Genomic DNA, 20,922 nt, shown 5'->3' with positions numbered 1-20,922 from the left:
TTCTTAATAACCTTTTAACTATTAAAATTGAAGTTAAGGAAAAAACCTTATAAAGAATAGACAAGTACCCTTTAATACACAAGCAATGTTTACAAATTCCAACTAAAACAGTTCCTTTTCTCAAAAATACATTACAACATTCCAACAACCAAATGACTACCACAAAGCAAGTTTGGTAATGCTTAATATAAAGATATTATCACAATCGAAACACAACCCAATCTCTACAAATAGCTCACAATATCTGAAAACTTGAACCATAACTACTTTAAATGTTTCTCTGTCCGATACAAAACAATGATAACATGTCCAGAGTAGCTGCATGATTCTCCATTAGTTTTATTAAGAACTTGATGCCCATTAAGAATTGTTGTTCAAGCCAGAGGCTTGGGCAAACATGAAGCAACATTAGAATTCTCTAGGAAAATCTGATAGTCTGTCCTGTCACTGGATTCTACTGGCCACTGACCACTCAGGGCTTTAGTTTGCTAATCAACAAAATGGAATTGAATTACAGAATCTTTAATATACCTCCCCGCTCTAATACTCTAGGAAAGGAATTATTAGCTTTGTCCCAAACGTCAGCGATAAACATTTGGAAGCCTGTGTTGAGACAGATTCTAAGGGTATGTCACAATTCACCATTAAAAAGTACAGGATTCAGTGTAAGAAAGAAATGAAGAAAAGCAAGAATATACTGAGACTTGGACTATTCTATGAATCACAGGCTTGCATCATCTTATCTACTAACAGGCTGAACTATTATTTTAACTTTAAAAATTTTTTAAAGAATACGATCCAGTTTAAGCTTTAGAAAAAGCTCCCTGTGTAACTCCAACATCTAGTTAACATTTTCTTAAATAACAAAATACTGCCCTTCATGAACACATTCAGAAATAAAACTCATAATTACTGTTAACTACATACATGAAACCATCCGCTAATTAGGAAAACAAGAAACTAAAGACAAGACAGTCTTAAAATATACTTGTTTCTATGCCATTTCTATGTTTGTCATAGACTCATCTTCACAGATTCCCCTCTCCAAGAGTCTACTTACTGAAAGCATAATTACTCCTCCATCTTTAAAATGTCAAAATCTGTAAATGTAAGCACAACACCATATAGACAAAACAATTTCTTATGGGCTTCAAAGAACTCATAGGATAAAATACAGGATGGTGGGATTCACCTTAAATTTATTATCAATTTACAACTGTTCTTTGCTTATATGTAAATACAACTGATTTTGCATAATGACCTTGTATTCTGTAATCTTGCTGAACTCATTAAGTTCTGATAACTTTTTTGTGTTTCTTAGGCCTTTCTATGTGGATAAGACACTTTCTTCCTTCGTGCAGTGGGCAGGCCCTGCAGTACAGCACTACACAGCAGCAATGCTAGCAGACAGCCTTGTTCTCTTCCTGGCCTTAGGAGAACAGTACTGTTTCTCACCATCAGTATGATGTTAGCTAAAGATTTTCTGTAGATACCATTTATCAGGTTGAGAAGATCCCCATTTATTCCTCAGGCTACAGGAAATTTTTATTGTGAAAGGATGCTGAATTTTGTCAAATGTGTTTTATGCATCTATGGAGATAATCATACAGTTTCTATTCTTTAGTTTGTTTAAATGGTAGCTCACATTAATTTTCAAATGTTGAACTAACCTTGCATTCCCAAGATAAACCCTACTTGATTATGAAATAGTAGCCTTTTTATATATGTTAGATTCTCTTTACAAATATTTATAGAGAAGGTTTGGGTCTGTAATGCCTAAGAAATATTAGTTTCTGGCTTTCTTGTAATGCCTTTGGTTGGTTTCAGTATCAGGGTAATACTGGCCCCATAATATGTTGGAAAGTGTACCCTCCTATTATACGAAAACGTATGCATAAGATTGGTATTCTTTCTTTCTTAAATGTTTGGTAGAATTCGCCAAGGAAGTTAAATGAGCCTGAAATTTTCTTTGCTGGAAGGTATCCTGACTATGTATTCAATTTATGGAACAGACTATTGGAGCTATTTTTTTTTTTTAATGTTTATTCATTCTTGAGAGACAGAGCATGAGTGGGGGTGGGGCAGAGAGGGAGAGAGGAAGACACAGAATCCGAAGCAGACTCCAGGCTCTGAGCTGTCAGCACAGAGCCTGATGTGGGGCTCGAACCACAAACCGTGAGACCATGACCTGAGCCGAAGTCGGACGCTCAACCGACTGAGCCACCCAGGTGCCCCACAGCCATTTATTCTTAATTAATACCAAATAACAAGAAATACTTAGGTATAAATCTAACAAAATATGTGCAAGGTCTGTGTGATGAATACTACAAAACACTGATGAAAGAAATTTCAAAAACTTAAATAGAGAGACATACTGTGTTCAAGGACTGGGAGATTCAATTTTATTAAGATGTATATTCTTGGGGCGCCTGGGTGGCGCAGTCGGTTAAGCGTCCGACTTCAGCCAGGTCACGATCTCGCGGTCCGTGAGTTCGAGCCCCGCGTCGGGCTCTGGGCTGATGGCTCAGAGCCTGGAGCCTGTTTCCGATTCTGTGTCTCCCTCTCTCTCTGCCCCTCCCCCGTTCATGCTCTGTCTCTCTCTGTCCCCAAAATAAATAAACGTTGAAAAAAAATTAAAAAAAAAAAAAAAAAATCAAGATGTATATTCTTCTCCCTAAATTGACCTTCAGACTCAATGCAATTCTAATCAAAATTCCAATAGATTGTAAAAACTGGTAACATGATTCTAAAATTATGAAAAAGTAAATGACTTAGGAAAGTCAAAACAAGCTTGAAAAAGAACAAAGTTGGAGGACTCACATTACCGATTTCAACACTTACTATAAAGCTATAGTAATCAAAAGAATGTAGAGTTGGCCAAAGGATACATAGAAATAGAAGATAATAGAAAGTCAAGAAATAGAACCAATATATGGTCAACTGATTTTCAACAAAGATGCAAACGCAATGCAATGTAGAAAGCACAACCTTTTCAACAAATGCTACTAAAAAAATTGGACATTCGTTATGTTTAAAAAAAAATGAATCTTGATCCCTCATGACATGATACATACCATATACAAAAGTTAACTCAAAATAAATCAGAAGCCTAAATTAAAACCTAAAACTGTGGGGGTGCCTGGATGGCTCAGTCGGTTAGGCTTCCACCTCTTGGTTTCGATTCAGGTCACAATCTCATAGTTCGTGAGTTCGAGCCGTGCATCAGGCTCTGCGCTGACAGTGTGAAGCCCACTTGTGATTCTCTCTCTCCCTCTCTCTGCCCCTCCTATTCTGTCTCTCTCAAAATAAACAAACAAACTTAAAAAAAAAACAAAAAAACAAAAAAACTATGGGGTGCCTGGGTGGCTCAGCCGGTTAAGCAACCAACTCTCAACCTCGGCTCAGGTCATGATCTCACAGTTCAGGAGTTCAAGCCTTGAGTCGGGGGGCTCTGTGCTGACAGAGAAGAGTGTGCTTGGGATTCTCTCTCCTTCTCTCTCTGCCTCTTCCCCACTCTCTCTCTCTCAAAAGAAGATAAACTTTAAAAACACAAAACAAACCCTAAAACTATAAATCCACTAGAAAACACAGAAGAACACTGTGACCCTAGGGTAGGCAAAAATGTCCTACATACTACACCAAATGCATGAGGCATATAAGGAAAAAACCCAATATACTGAATGCCATGAAAAGTAAAAACTTCTCTGTAAAAGACTTAAGCCAGAGAATGGGAGAAAACATTTGCAAAACACGTATGTAATAAAGGACTTAATAAAGGTGTAGCATACTCTTAAAACTCATTAATAAGAAAGTGACCCTATTTAAAAATGGGTAGAAGACTTGAACAGATATTTCACCAAAGAAGACACATCTATGGCAAACAGGCACATGAAAAGATGCTCAATTTCACAAATAAAAGCCACGGTGGTGTGGAGATACCACAACATGCCTACTAGAATGGCTAAAATAAAACAATGAAAAACTGATGACAAGTGCTGGCGAGAACACTCTTCTATTACTTTGCTGAGAAAACAGCATTACTTTGCTGTGGAAAACAGTTTGGCAATTTATTAGAAAGTTAAATGCATACTTACTATAAGACCCAGCAGCCAACTTCTGGGTGTTTACCCAAGAGAAATGGAAATTAATGTTCACATAACACGCTTAAAACCACTTATTCACAACTGCTCCAAATCACATCAAACCCAAGTGTCCTTTCAGTAGTGAATGGATAGGATAAACAAGTTACAACTCAACAATAGAAGGAACTACTGATATGTGCAAAAATAAAGATCCGTCCCAGATGCATTATGCTAAGTACAAGAGGCCAGATTCAAAGGCTAGATGCTATATTGATTAAATTTAAATGACATTCTGGAAAAATCAAAACTACAGGGAAAGAAAGCAGATCAGTGGTTGCCAGAGGGTAGAGGTAGGAAGAGGGGTTGACAACAGAGAGGCACAAGGTAACAATTTGCTGTGATGGAAATGTTTATTCAATACTTTGCAGAGTGCATACACAACTGTATGTATTCTGTTAAAATGCAAATACTCTAAGAAGGGTAAATTTTACTATACATAATTTACACCTCAATTTTTTTAAAAAAGGAATTAATCATCACACTTCCTAAAACACAGACGCACATAACATGCTCACAAGTGTAATGAATAAATATTCACTTAAGTCGAATACAACGTTCAGATAGTCCCTAAATGAAAACGGTATCATTTTACCAAAAAATAACCAAACCAAAACTCCATTGGAGTGCCGTTAATTACTTGACAATTTTTAACGTTATCAGTCCTTCTCCTATTCAAACCAACCTGATACGGTGTGTTTCGGAGTTTCAGTTGTCTTGCAGCAGCTGCTGCCCCACCGTACATTGTTTTTCCAGGATAAAAAGGAGAATCTCCAAGCTGACTTGTTTTAAGGATTGAAGAATTCCCAAGTGACTGCACAGAAACAAAATGATAAATTATGAGCAATAAATACTCAAAACAAATGTGATTGAATCCAATCTTACTAGTACTCACAGGGGAAAGTGTTCCAAAGGCAGACAAGTTGAATGCTGGTTTTTTTGAGCTGGTGGCAGTGTGCTGTGAGAGTGAATGAGTACGTTCAGCCTCTGGGGACCACAGAGGTGGCACTGAAGTGTTCTTTGTAACAGCTATATCTAAAACAAAAATACGTAATGCATAGTTAGAGCACTAATTACAAGGCCCTCAATTTTTATAAACAGAAAATGAAAATTACAAGTAAGAAAAAACCTATCCCATGAAATTTAACTTTACTACCAAACACCAAGAATACCTTTATCAGAAGCTCTTGAAGAAAAACCACTGGTAGTTGAGATGTTATCATCATCATGTTGAGAGGTAGAATCTTTAATTTCCTTTACAAGGGAAAATCCAGAACTGCCAATTGGGAATGCCGAGGATGTGGAGGGCTGACAGTGTAGTGCAGGAGATTCCAACACGGAGAAATTCATATGGCTCCGATGAAGAGAAGGCCTTGTTAATACATCTGGGTAATTTGAAGAAGTACTAGTTGTTGAGGGTTCTTTAAAGAGTAAAAAAAAACAAAAAAAACAAAAAAAACAAAAAGGCATTAGTATTATGAACATACAGCTTAGAAAAACCAATACAATATCACAACAAAAAGATTTTTAAGAAAACATACTATATAACATCGCTTCAATTCAAGCCACTGAAGCGTCCCATAAGCTCAGTTTAAGCTATTCTTTACTCAAAAAAGGTTTCATCTAGCTGCAATGAATTTACTTAACCTCGTATCAAACTATGTATGTTTCAGGGATCACATGCAATTTCTAAAAGTGCATGGCTCTTTATTGATATTGATGCTTGAACTGCTACTGTAAAACCCGCTCATAAAGAGTAAAAGAAGCTATATAAGTCATAGCAACCACTATTAAAATTGTAGATCTCCCAGATATTTTATATACAGACATAAATCGTTTCTCTAATTATATAATCATGCTATGCATCCAGTTCTATGACCTGCTTTTTCATTTACCAATTTTGTCTCTACATACAGAGCATTGCCTTTAAAGACCACATTGTATGTTATCATGCTAATTGACGCGAATTATTTTGTGATTATTTTCCCAATGTTCCATCGAACATATATGCACTGATATCTGCATACTCTTAAGAGTATTCTGGGGCGCCTGGGTGGCGCAGTCGGTTAAGCGTCCGACTTCAGCCAGGTCACGATCTCGCGGTCCGTGAGTTCGAGCCCCGCGTCAGGCTCTGGGCTGATGGCTCGGAGCCTGGAGCCTGTTTCCGATTCTGTGTCTCCCTCTCTTTCTGCCCCTCCCCCGTTCATGCTCTGTCTCTCTCTGTCCCAAAAATAAATAAACGTTGAAAAAAAAAAATTAAAAAAAAAAAAAAAAAAGAGTATTCTTTTGGATTAATCCATGGTTCTCTAAGAATAGAAGCACAAAGAGAAATAATTTAAAAAATACTTTTAAGCTTACCACAAAAACATCTGATTCTGTAAGTCTGAAGTTAGGCCCATAAGAGAATCAATGGGATAAACAATTATATGGAATTGCTCTGCAGGACTCAGAGAGTATGCTCATTTTTGCTTATGAAACATACTGCAATCCTATCAGTTATACTCCCACAAATAGCAAATGACAATGTACATTTCCACCATAGTCTCTAACACTGGATATTAACCTTTGCTGATTTCTATCAATCTATCAAATGGCACCATTATTTTATTTGCATTTATTTAAATGAGAGAATGAGAGGGATAGTGCGTCCTTCCCTATACTCGTTCATTTACACTTCTATTAATTGCTTACTGATATAGTAATTTTTTAATGTTTATTTATTTTGAGAGCGTGCACACCAGCGGGGGAGGAGCAGAAAAAGAGGAGACAGACAATCCCAAGCAGGCTCTGTGCTGTCAGCACAAAGCCCAATGTGGAGCTCAAACCCATGACCTGTTAGATTATGACTTGAGCTAAAATCAAGAGTTGGATACTTAACCAACTGAGCCACCCAGGCGCCCCAATAAAATCTAATCTTTGATCAGTAAGATACTGCAATATGACCTGAAATATTACAACTATTTTTCACTGTTGGCTGAACCTATTCATTTTGTTGATGTTATTTTTTGCAGTACAGAAAATAATTTGTTTACAAGGTTTGTAAACCTTGTAACCTTTGTTCACTTTTGTAAACTTTGTTTACAAAGGCATGTACCATTCCAAGACTATAAGAAATAGAAAATTTTACTGATTTTTTGGTACTGCACTGTTACTTTTATTTCAATATAATATTTAATCTTGAATCCATCTGGAGTCAGTTATGATATAGTAGTGAAGGAATGATTCAGCTTCCTTGTTTCCCAAATGGTTAGTCTGTTTACATTCTAAAATAACCTTCGTTTTTTTTGTTGTTGTTTATTTTTGAGAGAGAGAGAGACAGAAAGAGAGGGCGCGCATGTGCAGGGGAGAGGCAAAGAGAGAGGGAGACAGAATCTGAAGCAGGCTCCAGGTTCCGAACTGTCAGCACAGAGCCCAATGCGGGGCTTGAACTCACAAGCCATTAGATCATGACCTAAGCCGAAGTCAGACGCTTAACCTACTGAGCCACCCCTAAAATAACCTTAAAGAAGCTACCTTATAATCACGGAGAAGCCACCACTACCACATACTAAATCCCGAAAGGCTTTTCACCCTCTTCCCCAGTGATGTATCTGTACAATAATGTTTTACCCACTACAACTTAAGAACACATTTAGTAACTGTAAAAGTTACTCCAACCCACCCCCACATTCCCCTTATTCTTTTTCAGAATTTCTCTACTCATCTTCAGGTGTATTTTCAAAAACCCTTAAAATCATTTGTCAAATTTCCAAGATTCTCAATTAGGCTGGAATGTCTGGGCCTCCAGACTAGTGCTTCTGCTATAATTTAAATAATTATAAAACTGAACAGAATAGGAGATATCTTTCAAACAACAGAAAACGGCACAAGAAAACTCAAAAAGTGAACCCTATCACTACCCAGCTCTCTACCTAGGTATGTTTTCGGACCTGGAAGAAAGAGCTGGAGTCCAAGCAGAACACAGCAGGCAGAAATCAGAATTAAGGGCACTGGACAGTAGAAAACTGCAGGGAAGGGCCTCCAGAAGTCCACATGGGTGTGTCCAGACAGTGAATGGGCTTTCCATGCACAGAGTGAGACCATATAAGGCTTACCAAGTATGAGCTACTACAGAGTTGAGGAAACAAGTCACTAGGAAGTGAGCAATGCTAGGGGGCAAGAAGCAGTGTTGAGGACACAGGAGCCACAGGGTTGCCAGAACTTAGAGATCCCATAAACACCTCCTTAAATCCCTGGCATTCAACCGAGATGTTGGAAAAGCTTCCCCTTGAGACAAAGGATCATGTCCTAGAACAACATGTCCTATGTTCTAGGACATAGGTTTAGCCTCAACCTAAAAAGCCACAAGAGAAACAATTTGCAGACTAAGTCCTATGACTTTAGGGAATTTAAGAAATCTTGGACCCTCCACAGATGCACAATTAACAAAACATAAAACTAAGTTTACAAAGTTCAAAATGATCAGTAACAACTGCCTGCTCAAACAACAATCAATACTCCTCAGTGGAAGATAACAGCATCCCAAATCTCTACATGTATTTTTCAAAATGACATATATAAGAAAAATGTGATCAACAGTGCCGAAAAAAGTCAACTAGAATTAAACATGAGATAGATGATGCAATTAAAGGCTTTAAAAATAAGTATTTTAGCTATGTTCAAAGTTCCTAATAGACTCATTAAAATGATTTGATTTGGATCACACTGAAGTTAAAAGATTTTAAAAAGGAAGGGATACCATGCCCAGCATTGTTTTCCTACTGACTTTTTTCGTTCAGCTCTCCTTTATGTTCCTCAGCGGAACAAAAGAATTTCTTCTAGAGTGCCATACACTTCTGAAGTTTATTTCTATGTTTTTGTTGTTCGATATTGTAAGTAGGATTCTTTCTTCCTTCATACTTTCCGTTTACTGCTTAAATAAGTTACTGGGGTTTTGTTTTTTGTTTTTCTATATTAACTTTGTGACTAATTTCTACAAATCTCTTATTCTAATCAGTTGTTTGTTTTTTTTCCCATCAATTGGCTCTCTTGGGTTTTCTGGGTATTATTTTGCTTCCTTCTTACCAATACTTACATGTATACATACATCCTCTTACCTAATTACATCTTTAACATCCAGAAGTGGTGATGATGGGATTCCATTTTATACCTGACTTTAATGGGAATGTTTCTAATGCTTCACCATTACACGTGATTCTGGCCTTTGGATGACTAACATGTTAAGCAAGCTCTAAATGAAATAAACAATTCTAAATAAAATACATAGCAAATACCTATTAATTACCTACCAGAAAGAAAATAATTATAAGACTTCCACTATATAAATATGCTAACTTATATTAATAATTCCCTCATGATAAATGATTCCTTATATCCTAAGATTAACTCTCCCTAGTGAGTAAGAAGATTCTATTTTTTAACGTGCTGCTGGATTGTATTTGATGCTCTGTAATTTTCTTCCTCAAAGTCTGTCTTCAAAAATACTTAACAGCAGGGGCGCCTGGGTGGCGCAGTCGGTTAAGCGTCCGACTTCAGCCAGGTCACGATCTCGCGGTCCGTGAGTTCGAGCCCCGCGTCAGGCTCTGGGCTGATGGCTCAGAGCCTGGAGCCTGTTTCCGATTCTGTGTCTCCCTCTCTCTCTGCCCCTCCCCCGTTCATGCTCTGTCTCTCTCTGTCCCAAAAATAAATAAACGTTGAAAAAAAAATTAAAAAAAAAAATACTTAACAGCATAAGCAACAGAAACCAATTCCAGATTATTTAGTTTCAAAGTACTACTATACAAAAAATAAGATTCAGATAAAAACACTTAACTAGAACTGGAAGGAAACAGCAACATAATAAAAGCCATATGCGAAAAACTCACAGCTAACATCAAACCCAATGGTGAAAGACAGATTTTCCTCTAACATCAAGAACAAGACAGGGATACCTGCTTTCCCCACTTTTATTTAACCCAGTATTGCAAGCTCTAGCCAGAACAGTTAAGGCAAGAAGAAAGGCATCCAAAGTTGGAAAGGAAGAAATAAAATAGCTCTATTTACAAATGATATACCTTGTATGTAGAAACCCCTAAATATTACACACACACACACACACACACACACTCACTCACTCACTGGAATAAATTAATTCAGCAAAGTAGGAGGTTACAAAATAAGCACACAAAAATGAGCTGTGTTTCTATACACTAACAATGCACATTTTGGAAAGCAAATTAAGGAAACAATTCCATTAACAGCATCAGAAAAAAACAAAACACTTAGAAATTAACCAAGAAAGTGAAAGACTTGAACAATGAGAACTATAAAACACTGCTGAAAGAAATTTAAGAAGACATAAATGGAAAGACATCCCAGGGGGCTTGGCTGGCTCAATGGGTCCAACTTCGGATTTCAGCTCACCTCATGATCTCATGGTTCAGGAGATCGAGCCCCATGTCAGACTCCACGCTGTCAGCATGGGATTCTCTCTCCTCTCTGTCTCTGCCCCTCCCTTGCTCATGCTCACATGCACACGCTCTCTCAAAATAAATAAACTTAAAAAAAAAATGTCTTCAGTAAGGTGGGTAGTTTCAGGATCACCATACAAAAACCAACAGCTTTCCTCTAAATCAGCAACAGTTGGACAAATGGCATTTGTATTTTCTATTTCTAATTTGTATTTTACAATAGCAACAGAACCTGTAAAAAGAACAGAACAGACTTATTTAATACCTGTTCCTGAGTGAGAATATTCTTCCTCCCAGCACCCCCCAATATAATTTCAATCTGTTCAGTTGAAGTGTAGTTAACACACAGTGTTACATTAGTTCCAAGTGTACAACATAGTGATTCCACAGCTCTGTATGTTACCATGACGAGCATACTTGGGATTCTCTCTTTCCCTCTCTCTTTGCCCCTCCCCTGCTTGTGCTCAGGTACACATGCTCTCTCTCTCACACAATAAACTTAAAAAAAAAAAAAAAAGACATCCCATGTTTTTACATTGAAGAAATTAATATTGTTAACATGTCAATACTACCCAAAGCAATCTGCTGGTTCAATACAATGCCTTTCAAAAACCCAATGACGTTTTCTCAAAAATGGAAAAATCCATCCTAAAACTCTTATGGAATCTTCAAGGGCCCTTAATAGCCAAAATAGTCTTGAAAGGAACAACAAAGTTGTCAGTTTCACACTTCCTGATTTCAAAACATATCACAAAAAAGTAATCAAATTAGTGTGGTACCAGCACAAAGACAGACATGTAGACCAATGGAAGAGAACAGAGAGCCCAGAAATAAACCCTTACATACATGGTCAAATGATTTTCCACAAAGGTGCCAAGACTACTCAATGGAAAAAGGACAATCTCATCAACAAATGGTTCTGGGACAACTGGAGAGACACATGCAAAAAGAATGGAAGTGGACCCTTACATCATATACAAAAATTAACTCAAAATGCAATAAAGACCTAAAAAGCAAGACCCAGAACTATAAAACTAGAAGAAATCAGAAGGGAAAAAGCTTCATGACATTGGTCTTGACAATGATTTCCGGGATCTGATAGGCAACAAAAGAAAAACAGACATGTGGGACTATATTAAACTTAAAAACTTCTGTGCACTAAAAGACACAATCAACAGAGTGAACGGGCAACTTACAGAATGGTAGAAAACATTTGCCAATCACATATATGATAAGAAGTTAAAATCCAGAATATATAAATATGAACTCCTACAACAAAAAAATCAAATAATCTGATTAAAACCCGGGCAAAGAACTTGAAGAGATGTTTCTTCAAAGATGATCTACAAATGGCCAACAAGCATATGAAAAGATGCTCTCAGCATTAAAAATCACAGGAGAAATACAAATCAAACCACAATGAGATCCACTCACACCCACGAAGACAGCTACTATCAGAATAACAAAATAAACATTGGCAAGAACATGGAAGAAGTGGAACCCCTGTGCACTACTGGTAGGAAATGTAAAATGACACAGCCGCTGTGGAAAGCAGTTTGGCAGTTCTTCCAAAAAAAAAAAAAAAAAAAAAAATAGAATTCCCATATGCCCCAGCCAATTCCACTTCTGGGTATATACCTAAAAGAACTGAAAGCAGGGTCTCAAAGAGATCTCTACAAGCATGTTCCCGACAATAGTATTTACAATAGCTTAAGGGCTGAAAGAACCGAAGTATCCATCAACAAATGAATAAATGTGGTATATATGTATAATGGAATATTATTCAGCCCTAAAAAGGGAATATATTCTGATACATGGTATAATGTGGATGAACCCTGAAGACATGGTAAGTGAAATAAGCCAGTCCACAAAAGGACAAAAACATAGGATTCTACTCATAGGAGATCTCTCTCTCTCTCTCACTCTCTCTCTCCCCCTCCTCCACCCCTCCCCAAACCACACGCACACACGCTCTTTCAAAATAAACAACTTTTAAAAATCACTATTCATGGAACATATTTTTAAAATTTAATACAATATTTAAATTGCTTCATATGTAATAATTCTTTATCAAGCTCACTCAAATTAAGAGAGATACTGGCTGGAGTTTGAAAATCTACTACTACTGACATTTAAACCTATAGGCATTTAAACACTATACTATTTTAATTTTTCTGCACTTAGGACACACATATGTATAAGCTGAAATGGTTGTTCGAATACAAAGTATTCTAATTTTGTAGTATATTTTAAAACAAAAGGACAATTTTCTAGCTATTGGCAGACATCTGTTAAATATAGTCTGTATAGGGGCGCCTGGGTGGCTCAGTCGGTTAAGTGTCCGACTACGGCTCAGGTCATGATCTCACGGTCTGTGAGTTCAAGCCCCGCGTCGGACTCTGTGCTGACAGCTCGGAGCCTGGAGCCTGCTTCGGATTCTGTGTCTCCCTCTCTCTCTGACCCTCCCCCGTTCATTCTCTGTCTCTCTCTGTCTCAAAAATAAACATTAAAAAAAAAAATTTAAAAAAAAAATATATATATAGTCTGTATAGACACTATAATGGAAAAAGAAAACTACTGTGATGTACTTCTACTTGAAGGTATGATGCTAACAGCAATGCTACCTTTTTAATACTTACAGAGCTTCTTTACCCCCAAAACCAGGACCAATAAAGAACAGTTTGGGATAATAAGACTAAACAAGGCCATGTCGTCTACAGACTTACATCACTCACAAATGCCCAGTGTCTAAGAGTGTATCTATCATCACATGGCATTAATTAGACAAAGTAGTCTATAACTTTGAGTCTACTGCCGACTCATATGCTAGATATGCCACTGCGGGGCCTTTCAGAGGCCTGAGTTCTTACGGACTCAACGAAACATGTACGTTATTTCAGATTCTCACTGATCCATCCCACTAACCTAGCAGAAGAAACCCAAACACCCAAAGACTCACCATCATTAAGACAGTCAATACAAGGGGCACCTGGATGGCTCAGTTAAGCGTCAGACTCTTGATTTCGGCTCAGGTCATGATCTCACAGTCATGGGATCAAGTCCCACATCGGGCTCTGTGCTGGGCGTGAAGCCTGCTTAAGATCCTCTCTCCCCCTCTCCCCATGTCTCTTTATTTATAAGTAAATAAACAGATAGATAAATAGATAAGACAGTCAACACAAGGAAGTACACAGGCATAAGGCTGCAGACAACAGATTTTAAATGGGCCACAGATTCTAGAGCTGTTCTTACTGCACTGTGCTATTTGGGGAATGTACAATACTCTCCAGCTCCACTTGAGGAATGTACAATACTCTCCAGCTCCAGTTACTATTAATATGGAAGTTACACTGGTAAAATTAATATTAAGTAAACAACATTCAGGACTGTTATATCGAAATTATTTTAAGCTTTCAATAATTTGACATCACTTTAAGAACAGACATGTCTAAGTTGTTTTTTGAGAATGCATTGTCAAATTTAAGTGTAATGTTTCAGAGTAAACAAATGGAATTGTTTTATCTAGTAAGATCTATATTCATCACACTGAGGAGTTATCAGTGGGACTTTAAGTCACACATTATGTGATTACAAGTACTGAATGCAACACTGTGAGAAGAGAACTGTCTGGAACAAAATTCAAGACAGGAACAGGATTCAGATCTAAGATAAGAATGAGGTGGGAAATACTATCAAGTTCCTGAAATTAGTATCTAAAAGCTGCTCACAATTTGCTTCTGCACAATTAGAGGAGTTAGGGTAGGAAAGTGGGTGAATTAGTGTGGGAACAGAGAAAACAAGATCAGCCATAGTTGGCTGTCTTCAAAGATGGGTAATGGGTACACAGGTGTTCTTTGCAGTAGTCTCCTTATTATGCAGTTTGAAATCTTCCATAGTAATGTAAGTTTAGAAGTTACTCACAAAGGTCTATGTGTACCATACACGTAACATAAAAACTACCATATGAACTTCTTAACACAATAAAGAAAATCTGAGTTACAACTGACCTTGGCAAACCACTGAATAAATCCCATTAATGAAAACACAAATACAGACAAAAAAGAACTGTACAGATGTAAAATGAGAAACACTATCTCACACCTGAACTAAATTAATTCTTCAAGTTAGTTAATCCTCATAAGCATGGTCATTAGGATGGAAAAGAGAGTGTCTGTCACTGTGGATATAGGCTAGGGAACACAGAAGTCTATAATGAAAAAAGAGAAGCTGGGGTTCCCTTCAATGTCCAGGGGGAAAAATGAGATAGCAGCACTCAGCTTAGACCTACTAGGTAAAGCCTCAAGGTGGTTGTTGGTAATAACAGATTTGAAAGAAATCTGTCTAGGTGTAGATACTAAAACTTCCTAAGTTATTCTAATAAAAATAAGCAAACATTTAAAAATTAAGCCAAATCAAGTATTACTAAGAAAATTTAGATACGTCATTTCTCCACAGTGAGAATCATTCTTACAGGCCCATTTCACTCTCACTAGGTTTCACTACAAGCATACCAGGCAGGAAAATACATTACTACAACCACCAAAATTAATAGGCCATACACACCAATTGTTTAGGCAATATAAGACTTTAACACAGAGTTAGAAAACTTTTATAATTATAAATAAGTTAAAACATGTAACGAAAGAAAAATATATATACAGAAAGAAATATATACAAAGAGATAAACTGGACTTCAACAAAACTAAAAACTTTTGTGCTTCAAAGGACACCATCAAAGGGCGCCTGGGTGGCTCAGTTGGTTGAATGTCTGACTCTTCATTTTGGCTCGGGTCATCATCTCGGTTTGTGAGTTTGAGCCCCGCACTGGGCTCTGTGCTGACAGCATGCAGCCTGCTTGGGATTCTCTCTCTCTCTGCCCCCTCCCCTGCTCACTGCTCTCCCTCAAAATAAATAAATAAACTTAAAAGATTAAAAAAAAAAAAAAAAAAAAAGGACACCATCAAGAAAGACAATCCACAGAATGGGGGAAAATATTTGCAAATCCCACACTGATAAGGGACTTATATCCAGAATACGTAAGACCTCTTTCTCAATCAACAACCGAAAGACAAAGAGCCCAATTAAAAATGGAAAAGGGGGGTGTGAACAGCCATTTCTCCAAAGATACACAAACAGCCAATGAGCACATGGTAAGATGCTCAGTATTGCCAGCACAGAAATGCAAATCAAAACCACTATGAGATTATCACTTCAACCTACTAGAAGAGATTTAATAAAAAAATTAAAGGGGTGCCTGCTGGCTCAGTCAGAAGAGCATGCAGCTCTTGATCTCAGGGTCGTGAGTTCAAGCACCATGTTGGGTGCAGAGATTACTAAGAAAGAAACTTCTGGGGTGCCAGGGTGGCTCAACTGGTTGAACATCTGACTCTTGATTTCGGCGCAGGTCATGATCTCAAGGTTCGTGAGTTGGAGTCCAATGTCAGGCTCTGTGCTGACAGCATGGAGCCTGCTCTCTCTCTGCCACACCCTCCCCTGCTGGCGTGCACATGCGCTCTAAATAAACATTTTCTTTAATAAAAAAATAAACTTTAAAAAAAATTAAAAATGGAAAGTAAGTATTGGTGAGGGCGTAAAGAAACTGGAATCTTCATATACTGTGGGTGGGAAGGTAAGATGGTATGGCCACTTTGGAAAACAATTATTCCTCAAAACGTTAAAATTACCATATGACCCTGCAATTCTACTCCTACGTGTACACCCAAGAGAAAACAGCCACACAAAAACTTGCACATGAATGTTCATGGCAGCAATACTCATAATATTCAAAAAGTGGAAATAACCCAAATGTCCATTAACTGAGTGGATACACAAAATAATCCACACCACAGACTATTGCCTGGCAATAAAATGGAATAAAGTTCTGACACACACTGTGACACAGATGAACCTTGAAAAACATGCTGAGTGAAGTAATCCAGACACAAAGGACCACATATTCAAGGACTCCATTTATATGAAATGACCAGTACAGGCAAATCTATAGAGACAGATCAGTGGTTGTCTGGGATGGACAGTGACTATTCATGAGAACAGATTTTTTGGGGGAGAAGTGGGGGTGAGAGGGATGGTGAGGAAAATGTCCTAAAACTGACTGTGGTGATAGCTGAACAACTCTGTGAATATATTTAAAACCACTGAATTGTACACTTTTTTTTAATGTTTATTTATTTTTGAGAGACAGAGAGAGCACAAGTGGAGTAGGGGCAGAGACAGATGGAGTCAGAGTCCAAAGCCAGCACCGGGCTCCAGCTGTCAGCACAGAGCCCAATGCAGGGCTCGAACTCACAAGCTATGAGATCATGACCTGAGCCTTAGTTGGACACTTAACCAACAGAGCCACCCAGGCACCGCCCCCCAGGGTTTTTGAGTACACTTGACAACAATATTACGTCAGTTTCAGGTGTATAATATAGCGGTTCAACAAGTTTATACTTTATGCTATGCCCACATGTGTAGCTACCATCTGTCAACACACAACTCTATCACACTATCACTGACTGTATTCCTTAGGCTGTGCCCTTTATTCCCATGACTTATTCCATAACTAGAAGCCTGTTATCTCCCACTCCCCTTCCCCCATTGTGCCCATTCCCCCAATTCCCCTCCCCTCTGGCAACCATCAGCTTCTTCTCTGTATTTATAGTTCTGATTCTGTTTTTGGTTTGTTTATGCATTTGTTTTTTTAGACTCCACATGAATGAGATCATTCGACGTTTGTCCTTCTCATTTCTCTGACTTATTTCACTTAGCATAATACCCTTTAGGTCCATCCATGTTTTTGCAAATGGCACGATCCTCTCTTGTTTATAGTTGCTTACTATTCCTGAGCGTGTGTGTGTGTGTGCATGTGTGTATTCCACATCTTCCTCACCCATCATCTATCTTAGTGCCAGGACCTATTCTAATGGTTTCACATTTACTTTTTTCAAACCAATTTATGAAGATACTGAGAGAAAACAGATTGTCTTGTCCGAAGCCACAGGACAGTCTGTAAAATTCAAACTCCAAATCTAACACCAGAGACTGCACTCTTAAATGATTTATCAGCCTCTCTTAATAAACAAAAAGCTGGTAAATAACTCATTTGAACCTGATCATCACCCTCCTCCTACATGGTTTATGTACCACCCAATTAGATTTACCACAGCCAAGTAATATAAAGATATTTAAAATTAAGGCATGAAAACCTATCACTCATAACAAAATATTCACATTCTGTGTACCTTCTGTATTACTGACTGTGGGCTCGGGAGTGATTCTCCCATCATGAATATTAGAGCTCTCCTCATCGGCATATATCAGATGATCATCTTCTCTATTTTCCGGCCACTGTGGTACCTCTCTTGTGTCTGTTGAGCAGCTGCACACATCTTCATTCTTGTTGAAGTATCTTTGTAGCCATCCTGGCACAATATTCTTAACAGATTCTGTAACCCTGCTAAGAATGCCCTGTTGGAGGGAGAAATACATAAGGCAGTTTTAGAAACTTATCTTTCTACATTAGTACTTACACAAAGCCCTACCAAGCAAAACACAACTACTTCCAAAGTTTCCTAAAGTTCAGACACTTGAGTTACGCCAAAATAATGGTATTTTACAATTCTATAGACATTATGAAATTCCTATTTTTTTCTTTCTTCCATACCCATGAATCAATAACTGCCCCCAAAAGGTCTTATTATTCTAATCTTTAAAAAAACTCCAACAGGCAGGGTACCTGGGTGGCTCAGCTGGTTAAGCATCTGACTCTGGATTTCGACTTAGGTAATGATCTCACAGTTTGTGAGATCGAGCCCTGCATCGGGCTCTGCACTGACAGTACAGAGCCTGCTTGGGATTTCTCTCTCTGCCCCTCCCCTGCTTGCTCTCTCTCTCTCTCTCAAAATAAACACTTAAAAAAAATACTTTATTAAAAAAATACAATTAAAACTCCTAACAGGCCATCAAATAAGCCCATACATTTCAGATTAAGTAATGAGATAATGCACTAAAATGTTACAATCCCAGCGAAAGGCATCCATTTTGATTCCAACATATTAAAAGAAGCAACACTTCCTCTCCAAACAGGACCTGGCAGAATGGCTTCCTCAAGGAAGGGTGGCAAAAAGAAGGGCCATTCTGCCATCAAAAAGGTAGTGACCAGAGAATACACCATCAATATTCATAAGAGCATCCATGGAATGAGTTTCAAGAAGTGTGCTCCTTGGGCACTCAGAGATCTGGAAATCTGCCATGAAGGAGATAGGAATTCCAGGGGCGCCTGGGTGGCGCAGTCGGTTAAGAGTCCGACTCCAGCTCAGGTCACGATCTCGCGGTCCGTGAGTTCGAGCCCCGCATCGGGCTCTGGGCTGATGCCTCAGAGCCTGGAGCCTGTTTCCGATTCTGTGTCTCCCTCTCTCTCTGCCCCTCCCCCGTTCATGCTCTGTCTCTCTCTGTCCCAAAAATAAATAAACGTTGAAAAAAAATAAAAATTAAAAAAAAATAAATAAAATAAAAAAAAAAAAAAAAAAAAAAGGAACTCCAGATGTGTGCACTGACACCAGGGTCAACAAAGGTGTACGGACCAAAGGAATGAGGAATGTGCCATACCCTATCCATGTGCAGTTGTCCAGAAAACATACCAAGGATGAAGATTCACCAAACAAGCTCAATACACTGGTTATCTATGTACCTGTCACCACTTTCAAAAATCTACAGACAGTTAATGTGGATGAGAACTAATCGCTGATTGTCAAATAAAGGTATAAAACTGCAACAACAACAACAACAACAAAAGCAACATAAACAATACCTTCGACAGTTTCTGCAATTGTTTTATTGCACATTAAGAAAGATAAAAAATTTGAATATAAGTATGAGTTTTTTTAAGACAAGGAGGAACATAACTAATCCAACATAATAAATTGAATAAATAATCTAAGATTTTGGGGGCACCTGGTTGGCTCGGTCGTTAAGCATCTGACTCTTGATTTCAGCTCAGGTCATGATCTCCTGGTTTGTGAGTTCCAACCCTGCGCGGGGCTGTGTCGCTAGTAGCACGGAGCCTGCTTGGGATTCTGTCTCCCTTTCGCTCTGCCCTTCTCCTGTGAGCACACGTGCACGCGCTCTTTCTTTCTCTCAAAAGCAAGTGAGATATTTCTGACGGGAAAATTTTGTTACATCAAAGGTTGTCGGAAGATCTGAGGAATTAACTTTATTATGACAACTTTTAAAGGGAGAAAAAACGTGTGGTATAACAACAGTATTATTAACATTTATTGTAGCTTTGCTATGTACCAGGCCCTGTTCTAAGCAGTTTAGACATATTAAATGTAATCCTCACAATAATTTTATGAAGCTGGCATTAATAATGTCACTTTACGGACAAAGAGAGACAGTGTAGTTTAAAGGAACTTACCTAAGATACAAACACAACTACTATGGTTTATCTAGGATAAAGTGAAAGGATGGGCTTTGGGATTGATAAGACCTAGGATAAAATTTGAGTACTTCCCGGTACTTTGATTTACTCTAGGTAAAATAACAATAATACCCTTCCTACTCTTACCTGAGAGAGAATTATAATGAAAATCAAATGAAATAAAGTGAAAGTACTTCACAATTTACAAAATATAACAGAAACATATACTGATAATTTTATTACTAATAAGGAAGAAAAAGCCAGCAGAAACAAACTGGGGTGAGATAACCAATTTTAGGCAACAATTTCCTTCATAAAGTACCATTTGTGGGGCTTCAGGGAAAGAATCACAGGAGGAAAAACATGAATTAGCAGGTACAAAAAACAATAGTTAAAAATCACGGCAGAATAGATAAATCTACTCTGAAAGCTAACCCAAGACAAAGAAGCCTTGAAAAATCCTGTCAACAGAAAAGACTGATACAGGCACTTGAACAATATTTTCTCTACTGTATGAAAAGCATAGCTAACCACTGGGAAATATGTAATTATTTTTCCATGTATTCTCCAAACAGAAATTTTGAACCACTCTACAACAATGTAAGCTCTCTAGTAACACATGAAGCCAACAGTCCTATCAAATACTCACTACTGGAAACACAGATTCACTGTTCCCCTTCTCAGTACTGTAACTCAGTATTATTCAGAAGGATTATCTATCTACATCCAGGATTTAGCATTTATAAAAATATACATAATATTTATTATTTTACTTATTACCTATACTTAAATATTTATTTACCACCTCCCTACATATTTCAAAAGATTTGAATAGGCTTACAAAATATAAACATAACACTGTTTAAATAAGACTTGAAAAAAGACACATACTTGATAGAAGCAGTAAGTTACC

At 37.8% G+C, this 20,922-nt stretch overlaps 1 protein-coding gene across 6 annotated transcripts in view; it reads right to left on the bottom strand.

Moving 5' to 3' along the window:
* The window catches only part of NUP153 (nucleoporin 153), an 87,681-nt gene that overhangs the window by 44,381 nt on the left and 22,378 nt on the right, over nt 1-20,922 (bottom strand). For 5 of the 6 annotated variants that reach the window (XM_045497295.1, XM_045497296.1, XM_045497299.1 and 2 more), the window contains 4 exons: nt 17,833-18,058; nt 5,312-5,560; nt 5,035-5,174; nt 4,825-4,953 (listed from right to left, as the gene is read on the bottom strand). In XM_045497295.1, coding sequence (XP_045353251.1) covers nt 4,825-4,953; nt 5,035-5,174; nt 5,312-5,560; nt 17,833-18,058 — 744 coding nt within the window. The remainder of the gene's footprint in view (nt 1-4,824; nt 4,954-5,034; nt 5,175-5,311; nt 5,561-17,832; nt 18,059-20,922) is intronic. The other variant, XM_045497298.1, reaches the window with a different exon arrangement.

The sequence above is a fragment of the Leopardus geoffroyi genome, chromosome B2, assembly GCF_018350155.1.
Source record: "Leopardus geoffroyi isolate Oge1 chromosome B2, O.geoffroyi_Oge1_pat1.0, whole genome shotgun sequence".
Lineage (NCBI taxonomy): Eukaryota > Metazoa > Chordata > Mammalia > Carnivora > Felidae > Leopardus > Leopardus geoffroyi.
This window is presented reverse-complemented; position numbering and strand designations above follow the sequence as displayed.